This window comes from Theropithecus gelada, chromosome 1 (genome assembly GCF_003255815.1).
Source record: "Theropithecus gelada isolate Dixy chromosome 1, Tgel_1.0, whole genome shotgun sequence".
Lineage (NCBI taxonomy): Eukaryota > Metazoa > Chordata > Mammalia > Primates > Cercopithecidae > Theropithecus > Theropithecus gelada.
The window spans coordinates 141,734,950-141,748,990 of record NC_037668.1 but is presented as its reverse complement, the minus strand read 5'-3'; the positions used below and the strand labels follow the sequence as shown (position 1 = coordinate 141,748,990).

Here is a 14,041-nt window from a genome sequence, read left to right as displayed (position 1 = left end):
ATTGCCTAGAAAGAATTTGTCTAGATACCTTTGGTTTCTTCTCTTCTTACAACCCACCTGGGCTGTAGACAACCACTGGAGAAAAATCACGTATGGTCTCATGGTCTCTAATCTCAACTGGCCTCAACGGTTCCCAGCAGCCTGGCTTCCCTAGTAAGCCTTCTCTCCTAATCTCCAAAACAGCTCAAACTTCCCACCCACCTCCATCATCACTCCTACCTCAGAGAAAACAAATGTTTTTAGATGAGAAATCCCTCAACTTACTCCCACAAAATGCACAAATTTAGCCACATCTGCCACAGTTTTATTTCTGTCCTGTTATTATGGAAGAGGGATCCTTCCTCTTGTCTAAGAGGACTTTCTGCCTCAGGGCTGCAGAAGGACCTAATCAGGGACCCTGACTAACAAGTATTCTCTTTCTTAGAGTTTCAAACCCCTACTCTAATGACTCCTTCCCATGCGCATTAAAAAACTATAGTCAAACTTCTCTTCATCCTATTTCCACTGTTTACATTTCCTAACCTCTCCTTCACCTCTCAAATTACCTGGCTTCTCATCATGTGCCACCAGCACAAAATAAAAGCTTAAATATCTGTCACAATTCACAGAGCACTACCTACCAATGTCCCTGCCAGGGGGGTGTTCATGACGAAGGAAGAAGCGAGCTTCGTTCCTCTGACTTCCAAATCGCTGAAGAATATCAAACATTCGCTCATTATCCGCAACTGGACGTTCTAAAGCAAATGAGTAGAAACCACATTATTTTCAGGTAAAAGAAAGATAAACATATCATTCACCATCTATCCTTCATGCAAATTATACATTATGGATACAGCAAATGCTTAGTATCTCAGGTAAATTTTTTTCATTAAAACACGTCTTAGAAAATGAAGTAACACAGATTTTCCACACACACGACCAGAGTCAAGCCAGGGTGGAATACTAGAAAGGGCAATGCATCTCTGTCAGCTGTCGGGAGCTCAGTAGTCTAATCCAGTGGGCTCCATGCTGGCCACAGGCGTGCCATTTAACAACTTTTTTTTTTTTTTTTCCTTTTATTCTTTTTTGAGACAGAGTCTTGCTCAGTCGCCCAGGCTGGAGTGCGGCGGCGTGATCTCGGCTCACTGCAAGCTCCGCCTCCCGGGTTCACGCCATTCTCCTGCCTCAGCCTCCTGAGCAGCTGGGACTACAGGCCACTACGCCCGGCTAATTTTTTTGTATTTTTAGTAGAGACAGGGTTTCGCCGTGTTAGCCAGGATGGTCTCGATCTCCTGACCTCGTGATCCACCCGTCTCGGCCTCCCAAAGTGCTGGGATTATGGGCATAAGCCACCGCGCCTGGCCATTTAACTTCTGTAGTTCCAAAAGTTTCTGTAAAATCTATATTAGATCAGACAGTCCCTTCTAACACTAATGTTCATGATTCTCTGAATATACAAAAAAATTAAAAAGCAACTTTCTAAATAGCCTAGTCTTTTTTTTTTAATTGTAGTTTTCAATACAGGCTATTTTTAAATTATAATTTTACAAACAATGTTAAAAAAAATCAGACCTATCCATTTCCAAATAAAAGTCTATTTACTGCTGTAAAATGTATCTATATTTGCCCTTCTTCCAGTGAGAATACCAGTGTCAGAATTTTTCTGGAAAAAAAAAAGAAGGGCACACCTAAATACGTAGTAAAAATAGAAGCCTTCAAGAGAAACAATATATCTCAAGCTGTCCTAAAAAAAATCTTCCAATCTCAAGGGATCTGGATATAAAAACAAGACATACTGTTTGAGGCAGCAACTGCTTAAAATCAACGAAACGCCAGTAATGTCAACATAATTTTTAAATATAAGAATGTTGAAATACCCTAAGAAAACTCAACACATTTATTAGTAATCAACACCTTAAATAAACATGGGAGAGAACAGAGCAGGCAAGCATTCAATTCAATTCAAGCAGCCAATTTGGTGAACCAACCCTGAACTTAACCTGCTTGGCTGCAACAAAGTGCGGTTCTGGTTCTACTTCCAGTCACATAACATACTGAGAGTTGACACAGATTATCCCCTTTTATAAACCACACACATTCTAAGACCCCCTAAAAAGGATACACCATAGTTGGAGAGAAACCCTCCAAAAGAAATTCTGAGTAGACCTTCCACCCACCCCTACAAAATAGACACACACAAGCTGTAATCAAAACAAGTAAAATCTCCAGGTTTCAGGAGCAAAAAGACAACTCAAAGGAAGTATAGTAGCTTGCAGTCCACTTCGGACTGCCCCAGAAGGATATGGGCTTTCTTATAAGCTCCAGGCTGACATCCCGATGGGCCTGTGATGGCAAAAGATCACGCATAGGCCTGCATAAACTGAAACAGACACTTCAAAGGCTCTCAAAGCTCCCTACTAACACCTGTGTGCCAACCACACCTACGATCATGCACTGCATGTTGACAGTGGTCCCATAAGATTGTAAGGCCATATTTTTACTGTACCTTTCCCTATGTTTAAACATGTTTAGATACACAAATACCACTGTGTTATAACTGCCTACAGTATTCAAGACAGTAACATGTTGTACAGGTTTGTAACCTAGGAGTGTTAGGCTATATACCGTATAGCCTAGGTGTGTAGTAGGCTATACCATCTAGATTTGTGTAAGTACACTCTATGATATTCACACAACAACAAAATCACCTAATGACAAATTTCTCAGCACATATCACCATCATTAAGTGACACACGACTGTATCTCCTTGGCATTCCTGCCTATATGACTCTGAACAAGCCATTCCTATTATGCATCATCCGCCCCCCAGCACCCTTTTTTCCTGCAGATGAAACACATCTATTACTGCAACTATCACATTGCATTATAAATGTCTGTGGATACTTGTTTCTCTTTGTGCCCTGGAAGATACCTAAAGGTAACTTTCATCTCTCTATCCCTCTCCATCAAGTGCAGTCCCTAGCACATAACAGGCATCCGAGAAATATCCACTAAGCAAATGCACAAGTGGGTAGTGAGGAAATGGAAAAGGAAAGAAGAGGAAGACAAGAGAGGAGAACAAAGGCTTAACACTTAGAGAATTAAGTTACAGCTTTGGAATAAGAAATTTTTTTTTTAATAACACACATATAGATAGGCCTGAGATCCTGAATGGTTTTTAAATGCCTTCAAATCAAGAGGGAAGGGAAAAAGCCAGAGTAAACATGAGCAAAGGATATAAAGAAACAAATCTCAAAAACCAAAAAGCCAAATGGCCAACGAACAAATGAAAAAACAGGCAACCACATTTGAAATCAGAAATATGCAAATTTAAACAAAAGTCAAGTTTTCAGCTATCAGTTTAGTAAAAGTTAAAATATTATAACTTGATGAGGAATACATCTAGAAATAACTGGAAAAGATATGAACTGATATAACCTTTGCAGAAGAAAATTTGACAATATATATTACATTTTCAAATGTGCAAAACTTTATGTTAATTTGGTTCATGACAGTAACCTGTTTACTACCTATAAGTATCCCATAACATCATGTTGTATACCTTAAATACACACAATAAAATTTAAAAAAAAGAAAAAAAAATGTGTGGCCTGGCCAGGCACAGTGGCTCACGCCTGTAATCCCAACACTTTAGAAGGCTGAGGCTGGAGGATCACTTAAACCCAGGAGTTTCAGACCAGCCTAGGCAACATAGCAAAACTCCATCTTTACAAAAAATAGAAAAATTAGCTGGGTGTGGTGGCACATTCCTGTAGTACCAACTACTCAGGAGGCTGAGGTGAGAGGATCACTTAAGCCTAGGAGGTCAAGGCTGCAGCAAGCCAAGACTGCACCACACTGGACTCCAGCCTGGGCAACACAGCAAGACCTTATCTCAATAAAAAAATAAAATATTTCACATCGGTTACTGCATGAGGAGGAGGGAGATGGAGAGGAGGATGGGGAGGAGGAGGGGGAGGGGAATGAAGAAGAAAAAATTTTTTTTGAAAATTAAAAAAATGTTATGAACTTTTAACCAAAGAATTCCATTTTTGGCATCCACCCTTTAGAGAAATGCTTGCATAGGATCAGAAGAGGTTCCTAAAAGGATTTTTACTCAGCACTTATTAAAACAAGATAATTAATTTAAATGTTTGTAAATAAAGCAATTGTTAGCTCAACTGTAGTTTATGCATACTGGGGGAAATTATGTGATAATTTAAAAATAACGCGGCGGCTCATGTCTATAATCTCAGCACTTTGGGAGGCTGAGGCTGGTGTATCACTTGAGGTCAGGAGTTCAAGACCAGCCTGGCCAACATGGTGAAACTCCATCTCTACTAAAAATATAAAAAGTAGCTGGGTGTGGTGGTGGGCGCCTGTAGTTACAGCTACTCAGGGGGCTGAGGCAGTAGAATCGCTTGAACCTGGAAGGCAGAGGTGGCAGTGAGCCGAGACGGTGCCACTGCACCCCAGCCTGGGCAACAGAGTAAGACTCCGTCTCAAAAAAAAAAAAAAAAGATATAGATTTACACATACTAATCTGAAAAGAAAAGATCTACAAGCTATGTTGTAAGGTAAAATAGTAAATTGGAGAACACTGATATGTATGCTACTGCTTACATAAAGAAAATATATAGAAACACCACAAAAATATTTCTACAGTTACTTACAAATGCAGAGAAAAGGTCTGAGAAATTATCTGGCTAAAGTGATTACATCAAGAGACGAGGGGAATTGCTTAGGAGAGAGATATCCATTCTGTTTATATTATCTCCTCTTTTAAACTAGAGGCTGAGCGCAGTGGCTCACGCCTGTAATCCCAGCACTCTGGGAGGCCGAGACGGGCGGATCACGAGGTCAGGAGTTCAAGACCATCCTGGCCAACATGATGAAACCCTCTCTCTACTAAAAATACAAAAAAAACTAGCTGGTGTGGTGGCGTGTGCCTGTAATCCCAACTACTTGGGAGGTTGAAGCATGAGAATCACTTGAATCTAGGAGGCGGAGGTTGCAGTGGGCCGAGATCGTGCCACTGCACTCCAGCCTGGTGACAGAGCGAGACTCCATCTCAAAAAAAAAAAAAAAAAAAAAAGAAAAGAAAAACAAAACAAAAAAACCTAGAACACATATCGGTGTTGTCATTTAAAAAAATTTTTTTTTTCTTTTTTGAGACAGAATCTTGCTCTGTCACCTAGACTGGAGTGGAGTGGAGTTGCGCGACCTCGGCTCACTGCAACCTCTGCCTCCCGAGTTCATGGGATTCTCCTGCCTCAGCCTCCCCAGTAGCTGGGATTACAGGTGCCCGCCATCATACCTGGCTAATTTTTGTATTTTATTTTAGTAGAGGTGGGATTTCACCATGTTGGCCAGGCTGGTCTCAAACTCCTAACCTCAGGTGATCAACCCTCCTCGGCCTCCCAAAGTGCTGGGATTATAGGCATGAGTTATCGTGTCCAGCCAAAAGTTTTTTTAATTAAAAAGTTGTGCCAGGTGTGGTGGCTCACTCCTGTAATCCCAGCACTTTGGGAGGCCTAGGCAGGCAGATCACCATCAGGAGTTCGAGACCTGCCTGAACAACACGGAGAAAGCCCATCTCTACTAAAAGTACAAAATTAGCTGGGCATGGTGGCACATGCCTGTAATCCCAGCTACTCGGGAGGCTGAGGCAGGAGAATCGCTTGAACCCAGGAGGCGGAGGTTGCAGTGAGCCGAGATCGCGCCATTGCACTCCAGCCTGGGCAACAAGAGTGAAACTCCGTCTCAAAAAAAAAAAAAAAGTTGTAAGAAAGAAAATCCTTTACATGTCATCATCACATAGTAAAGGTTATTAAATTCAAGTGAACAAGAGGAGTAAGTGGGATCAAAAGTGTCAAAGAACAGAGTATAGCCCTAGCAAAGAAAGAACGCTTCTTCCTCTATGAAAATGAGAAAAAAAGGGAGACACACAGAGGGAATCTAAGGTACAGAGTAAGAAAACTGAGGAAGCACACAATGGATGGTTTCAATTATCTCAGTAAAGAATAAAGCAAGGTAATTTGCTGAATGCAAGGAGGTTACCAGGAGCAGCTAGAAGTTCATTTACTCATTCCAAAAATATTTCTACAGCACATACTAGGTAGAAGGCACTCCCCTGGAGCTGGGGATACAGCAATGAACAAGATAAACAAGGTCTATATCCTTAAATAGTTTACATTCTAGTGCACATGTTTGGGGCTATCAGGATAACACACACAAAGTCAGAGTGATGCACTTTCTGCAGAGGATGACATCAGGATGATATAACTGAGAACTAACTTCATGGCTACTTTTGGCAGGGTGCTCAGGAAAAGCCTCTCCAAGGAGGTTAACATTTTAGCTACAATCCAGAAGGAACCAGCAATGACAGTATCTGGAGACAGAGCAATACAAACAGTGGGAATGGCTATCACCAATGACTCTAAGGTGGGAATGAGCTTAGCATATTCAAGAAATATTTTTAAAGCTGCAGGAAGAAGCAGAGAAGAAAATGGTACCAGATAAGAGCAAAGACTAAGAATCTACAGAACTTCACAACCTCATATTAAAAGTTTGGATTTTATTGTAAGTGGAGGAGAAGTCGCTAGTTTTAAGCAGGAAAGTGAAATTATCTGATTTTCATTTTCAAAAGATCCCTTGGGTTTCTTCATGTGATTGTTCTAATCTGGTTCCTACATAAAGAGAAAAGAAAGTAATTCGGAGAGACTGCAGAAGACCTTCTAGAACATCCAATTGTAGAAAAGTCAACCAAAGATGAATAAAAGGACTTGCCTGAAAAGAAGGGGGAGCTCAGCTGAAGTTAGCCATCATGAATGGCATGAACTCAATTAACACAGTGTGTAACTTGCTCTGGGGACATCTGGCATCCCCAGAGGTGAAAAAGGAAACCAGCAGGAGTTCACCCAGCCTGTGCAGGAACAAGGCAGAAATGATGAAAAATTACTCCCACATCTACCAACTCCTATGGAGCCAAAAAGAAACCAGGTTATCCCATTTTAGAGCTCCAAAGAACCATACAGAGGGATTGATTTCATGGCTTACAATAATGCCCATGAGTTCACCATTGCTGTCTGCCACTACAGTTCCTCAACACTGAGTAGCTTCCTCTAAAAACTTACAGAAATTGAGAGAGGGCAAACCAATCAGGATGACTCAAATTTCTAATTAAGTAAAGCTTACACATACAAAGACACTGTTGAGCACCATCCATTGGACCACAACATCCCAGATGACCTTTTATATTTTATATTGTGGTGTCTCCATTTTATTGCAGAAAAAGAAAACAGCAAAAAGACTTCATGTATCATACCAAAGCTGGATCAGGAACACTATGTTCTGCCAGACATGCTATTCTACAGTTTCTCCCTAGAGAAACATGAGCACTTACACAGTGCCACATCTACAAACCAACATTAATAGAAGACAAAAGAACTGAAGCACAAGGCCATCAGTGTCTCTCACCAGAGCCACACCACACTTCAGCCAAATGGCAATCACTCTCTCCGGGTTCTTTGCACAGATCCACCACATCTCTGCATATTGTTTCTGGAGTAACTGGAACTTCTGTGAAGTGCTGCTCATTGTTACTGAGATACACGGTGAGAAACATCTAAAAATTAAGAGAGAAAATTAAGACAGTTACTGGTACTGTCTGCCTAATGCGGTATTCACCTTAAATTCCTTTCTCCAAACAAAATCTCAGTTGGAAGTGCAAATGTACAACAGAACAGTCTGGCTGTCACCCGGCCAAAGATGAGGTGTTGATGGGGAGTTGAGGGAGACCTGGAGCCCAGCCTCTACCAGTAGCTCTAGAACCCAGTGACCCTGGAATACAGTCACACCAGTTCAAATTAAATCTGTTTTTGCCATTTTTATTAATGTTGTTTGCCAAATACTTATATCTGCTGGACCCATATCACAAATATATCTTCCTGTTAATCCTGTAAAGGTTGATGAGATAACCTCATCCATATATACTTATTTATGCATAGTCTCTTTTTTGGAAGGACACATAAGAACATAACATGCTGCTTCTGAAGTGGGGGGGGGGATGGGAACAGAGCTTGTGGGGGCTGTATAAACCTAACCTTTATCTAATGTGCATATATTACCTAGTCAAAAAACTGTACTTCTTTTTTTTTTTTTTGAGACAGAGTCTCACTCTGCCTCCCACGCTGGAGTGCATGGCATGATCTCGGCTCACTGCGACCTCCGCCTCCCAAGTTCAAGCGATTCTCCTGTCTCAGCCTCCCGAGTAGCTGGGATTACAGGCTCATGCCATGCCACACTACACCACGCCACATCTGGCTAATTTTTGTATTTTTAGTAGAGACGGGGTTTCATTATGTTGGCCAGGCTGGTTTCATACTCCTGACTTCAGGTGATCCACCCGCCTCAGCCTCCCAAAGTGCTGGGATTACAGGCATGAGCCACTGCGCCTGGCCAAAAAAATTGTACTTCTAAAATGTTTTAAGCAAATTAAATACCTACTTTGAAACGTAAGATTTCATTAACAAAGTCTAAGTAGAAATGAGTAGCTGTTATGCTAACACCTACATGACCTTGTATATAAACACTGAGACTAACAGAAGGTTTACATTTAAAACTCACTAATAGGCTGGGTGTAGTGGCCTACACCTGTAATCCCAACACTTTGGGAGGCCAAGTCGGGAAGATCACATGCGTCCAGGAGTTTAAGACCAGTCTGGGCAAGGAAGCAACACTCCATTTCTACCAAAAATTAAAAGAAAATCAGCCAGACATGGTGGCACATGCCTGTGGTCCCTGCTACTTGGAAGGCTGAGTCGGGAAGACTGCTTGAGCCTAGGAGGTCATACTTATAGTGAGAAGCAACTGCACCACTGCACTCCAGCCTGGGTGAGACCTTGACTCCAAAAAAAAAAAAACAAACAAAAAAACTCTTACCAACAATCTTAACAATCTTTCTCCTAGTAAAAAAAGACACTGTTTCTTAGAAACACTGCTACTAAAGAATTAAAGTTTTCACACCTATTAAATTACAAAAAAAAAACTTGTTAATTTCCAATGAAGAAACTAAGTAAAACAGGAAACAAATTTTTGATGGTGATGCAAATTAGTAAGTCCCTGTATGTTTATTAAATTCATTGAGTAACTCCATGCAAATCAATACGCATCAGGATTAAAAAATAATAATAATTTGAAAGCGTTACCTCACAGTGAGAATACATCCTGTGAAAATAATTCCAATCAAAGAAAGAATGCATAACCTATGGAACATAAACTTGAGGGACAAGTTTAGTCTTTTAAAATCATTAATGAAATTATGCTAAGCACTGGGAAAAGTTTGGGTTTTAAGACTGCAAAAAAGCAGAATAAGTAGGATATACACTATGACCACAATGACACGAGGACATCACACAGCAATCGGAGGGCCTACCAACAGTCACACAACTCCCCTTCCAGTTTAAATGTCTCTGTCCATTACCCCCAAATGGAGAAAGCTGCATTAAGATGTTGTTTGCAAAAAGGCAGCACCTGGTTAGGGATGACGACGGAAACTGGCTAAGACATCAGACTCAGTGCCTCAAGATTTGGTCAGAGTAAAAGAAGATATACATGAGAGAAAGGGTGGCCCCTTGCACTCAAGCCAGTCCAAGCCTCCACATTCTGCAACCAAAGCTGTTAACTCACATAAACAGGTAAAACAGAGGGTGATCCGGAAAAATTAAAATAGTGAACACTGTTGAAACAATTTTTAATGGGAAAAAAAAAAACAAAACACTGTAGACTTTCCCAATATGAGCTCAGAAGCTTTCAAGCTAATTATCTCAGGTTTTTCACATTTTGACTACATAAAGGTACATAGTTCTAGGGTTCAACTTAGGCAACAAAGCAGCACTCAAAATTATGACACAGTCATAAAGGCTTGACTAAATCATTGAAAAAATAACAAAGCACAGAATTACACTCATCCGCTGCTCCCAAAGTATACAGCATATTCAGTGATGGAGACAAATAATGTACATTTTAGCATTAAATACTACCTCTCCATACTCTCTACCGACAGGAAAACTTGCTTTGAAGTTTATCACTTAGAAAATAGTAACTTTTCATTGTAAACATGAGGCTTAGAGGTGTTAAGTTACAGAAATCCTGGAAATACAGAGTATATGCTAAACACACACCTTATCAACAAATAAAAGCCTATTATGTGAGATAGCACCTTACCTCCCTAAACTTCATCTTTCAGACACGTTATCTCAGAAACTTACATCAACTCTCAGATAAACAGCAGGTGTTACTTTCTCTTTATAAATGAAGAAAAAGACTCAGATAAGTGATCTACTTGCCTACTGAAATGGGAAGGTAAGGGTACAATTCTGTTCTTCTGATCTATCCTCTATTCTTTAAGCTGTGCTTTATAGAAAGAAAATATTAGGAAATGCTCCATTTAACCAGTTACCCACACTTCAACAGAGATCTGATCTTTTACTTTCTGGAAAACCAACAGCTTCATTTATTTAAAAGTATAATTAAGAATGATGACAGATGTGTTCTATTTATGGTTACTTTTCCCACAAGTTTAACACCAGTATCAACAGCACGTGTATGAGTTGACCCCATTTCTACCTATCATGTATGGAGATTAGTTCTGTGGTGATTTTAGTAATTGTATAGCAGTATGCGATGCTGGGCCAGCAACATGGTATTTTTGTCGATTCCTAGGCAGAAGATCTGGTTCAAACTCCAGAATACTTCATAATTAGTTAGACTACCTTAGGCAAGTAATGTCACCTCTCTGAAACTCAGCATCCTCATCTTCAAAATGAGTCTTTAAGTTCCCCAATAGCCACATGTTTACCTATGTAACAAATCTGCACATCCTGCACATGCATCCTGGAACTTAAAATTAAAATTAATTTTTTTTTAAAAAAAGTTCCCTAAGAGCTACTATTTAGTAAATGTTTACTAGGTACCAGAGTAAAAGTAAACATTTTTACAGCAGCTTACAAGGTCTGCCGTAGTCATGATCTGGCCCCCATCTCCTTCTAATCCCCCCTCACTCTGTGCTCTATCAGCATCCTCTTTGCTGTTCGTCAAACACATCAGGCATGTTCCCACGTGGGAGCTTCTGTACTTGCTGTTCCTCTATTTGGAATGTTCTTCTTTGTATGCCAGTATAACTCTTACTTCCTTATCTCCATCACGCCTTTACTCAGATGTCACTCTCTCAGTGAAGCCTGACCTAGGAACCCTACCTAGAATTCCAACACCAAACACACACACACACATACCCTAGCCCATTCTTCTGCTTTATTTCCCTCCTTAGCACAGTCACTAACATGCCATATGGTATATTTATTTAACTCATTTTTATTATCTGCCTTTCCTACTAGAAAGTAAGCTCCATACAGTCAAAGGTTTTGTCTTTGTTCAGTGTTGTATACTCAGCACCTAGAACTGTGCCTGCTATGTAACAAGCATACACTAAGTATTAAATCTTGCAAATGTGATTGCATTTTACAGATGAAAACACTGAAGCACAGAGGGATTTAAGTAATTCACCCAGGTCACACAGCTATTAAATGGCAAAACCAAGATTGAGTCCCTTCCTCAAGAGCATACAGGTAAAGACTCTCCTGAATCTGGACCACACGGTGCCAAGTGTTTCACTGCCTCCAGTTCTGTCTTTTAGAGCAACAGTTTGCCCACAATCCATCATCTCACCTCTGATTTATTTTCACAGTCAGTTTTGTTGCAGGTAGTGCTAAATGGTATGGCATGTAGTACGTAGCACAGCTATATACTCTCAAATGACAGTGTGTTGTCCTCTCATTTCTTCAGCTTACATTCTGCTACCGTCATTCTACCTCTGTCTCAACATTATTTTCATTCATTATTTATAGATCATCTACTATATGGTCTCTGTTCTAATGTAGAAATAATCTTTACTAAACAGCCAATACTACAGGCAGTACAAAATTCAAAGAGAGAGAAAGAAAGCTATGTGGAGAAGGGCACAGCCAGCCCACAGGAAGGAAGCCAAAAAAATAAACACCACAACCTGGCTCCTTCCCTCTCATGTCCACCCACTATTCCCCACTGGACAAACCCAACTACCTACCAGATGGCAAAGGAAGCGCTTGATGCAATTTAGAGAAGTCAACCTCCTAAGGCACAAAAGCAGGATGGAGGAAGATGAAAAGTGAATGCAGAGGGGCAAAAAAAAAGACACCCAGCACAGGAGCCCTCCTCTCTGTACCATGCAGTCAGAGGGCTCTTGAGCAACCGAGCAACTATCTGAAGGAAGTGAGGACACAGCCCAACTAAGGTCTGGAAGAAGAATGTGCCAACCAGAGGCAACACACTTAAAGCCCCTGAGAAGGAAACAAGTTTGTCACATTTGCACAAGAGGAAGGTCACTGCAGAGGGAGCAAGAGGAAAGGGTTAATTCAAGGAGGCAAGCAGAAGCCAGATCATGCACGTCTTTATAGGCTGGAGGTTCCCAAACTTTGGTGTGGACAGAGGGTTGTTGTTAAACACAGATTGCTGGGCTCCACCCCAAGAATTCCTAAATCAATAGATCTGGGATGGAGACTGAAAATTCTGCATTTCTAACAAGCCCTCAGGGGATGTTGATACTGCTGGTCTAGAAACCACGTCCTGAGAACCACTGTCTAAGGCCAGAGCGAGGACTGTGGATTTTAATTTAAAAGCCCACAGGAGGCAAATCGTTAAAGACAGAAAGTAGATCAGTGGCTGTCAGGAGCTGCGGAAAGGGGAAATGGGAAGTGACTGCTAATAGGTACAGGGCTACTTCTTGGGGTGATGGAAATATTCTGGAATTAGTGGTGATAGTTGCACAACATTGTGAATACATTAAATACCACTGAATTGTATATTTCAAAATGATTAGTTTTACAGTATGTGAATTATATCTCAATTTTTAAAAATAAGAGGTTACTGGAGGATTTTGAACAGGGTAGCTATTCATGCCATTAAAAAAACTCACTATAGGTCGGGCGCGGTGGCTCAAGCCTGTAATCCCAGCACTTTGGGAGGCCGAGGCGGGCGGATCACGAGGTCAGGAGATCGAGACCATCCTGGCTAACACGGTGAAACCCCGTCTCCACTAAAGAATCCAAAAAGCTAGCCGGGCGAGGTGGCAGGCCCCTGTAGCCCCAGCTACTCGGGAGGCTGAGGCAGGAGAATGGCATAAACCCGGGAGGTGGAGCTTGTAGTGAGCCGAGATCCGGCCACCGCACTCCAGCCTGGGCGACAGAGCGAGACTCCGTCTCAAAAAAAAAAAAAAAAAAAACTCACTATGTGAACAAACTACAGGAGGACAGGCATGAAAGTCCAAATAAGAGGTAAATGCCACACACAAAATGAGATATGATGGTAACACAGAGTACAAGTTAACAGCAAAGGTGGTGAAAATGGCTGGATTTGCATTATCATTTGAAGGTAGAGCCAGCAAGACTCTCTTGGTGGACAGAATGTGGGATGTGAAAGTAGAGAGAAATTAAGAGTGACTCTGGATCTGCTACCTACGCACCAGGTACAAAGTGAGGAAGGAGGAACAGGTTGGGAAGGGCCCGCAGGATGAGGCCTCTATGTTAAATATGAGACACCTATGGAACGTTCAAATGGAGGCATGAGAAGGCTGTTTAATACGCAAGTTTGACTGAGATGAGTAAGCAAGAGATGAGCATGTAGAGGCATTTAAAACCTAAGCCTGGATGAGAACAGCTAGAGACAGGAAAGAACACTGAGGACTGTGTCCTGAGCTAATCAAGCAACCTCCAGAGATCCCACGAAGGACAAGGATCCAGCAAAGACGACTGAGAAAGAGCCACCAAAAAAAGACAGGAAGAAGTCCAGAAGAGCGCAGGACACCAGAAATCAAGCGAAGAAAGTGTGAGGGAGGAAGATGCAAAAGTGTACAGTCAGACTTGGCAAGGTGGAAGCTGCTGACTGCCTTGACCAGCACTGAGTCATGGGTATAAGGTACCCGGCAGGACAGGCTAGAGAACCTGAGGGAAGGAAGCAGAGGCACAGT

The 14,041-nt window shown here is 41.4% G+C and overlaps 1 protein-coding gene across 2 annotated transcripts in view; it reads right to left on the bottom strand.

Moving 5' to 3' along the window:
* The window catches only part of TP53BP2 (tumor protein p53 binding protein 2), a 67,262-nt gene that overhangs the window by 34,467 nt on the left and 18,754 nt on the right, over window positions 1–14,041 (bottom strand). The window contains exons 2-3 of one of the 2 annotated variants that reach the window (XM_025398401.1): window positions 7,459–7,606; window positions 617–734 (exon numbers count right to left, since the gene is read on the bottom strand). In XM_025398401.1, coding sequence (XP_025254186.1) covers window positions 617–734; window positions 7,459–7,578 — 238 coding nt within the window. In that variant the 5' untranslated portion in view covers window positions 7,579–7,606. The remainder of the gene's footprint in view (window positions 1–616; window positions 735–7,458; window positions 7,607–14,041) is intronic. The other variant, XM_025398393.1, reaches the window with a different exon arrangement.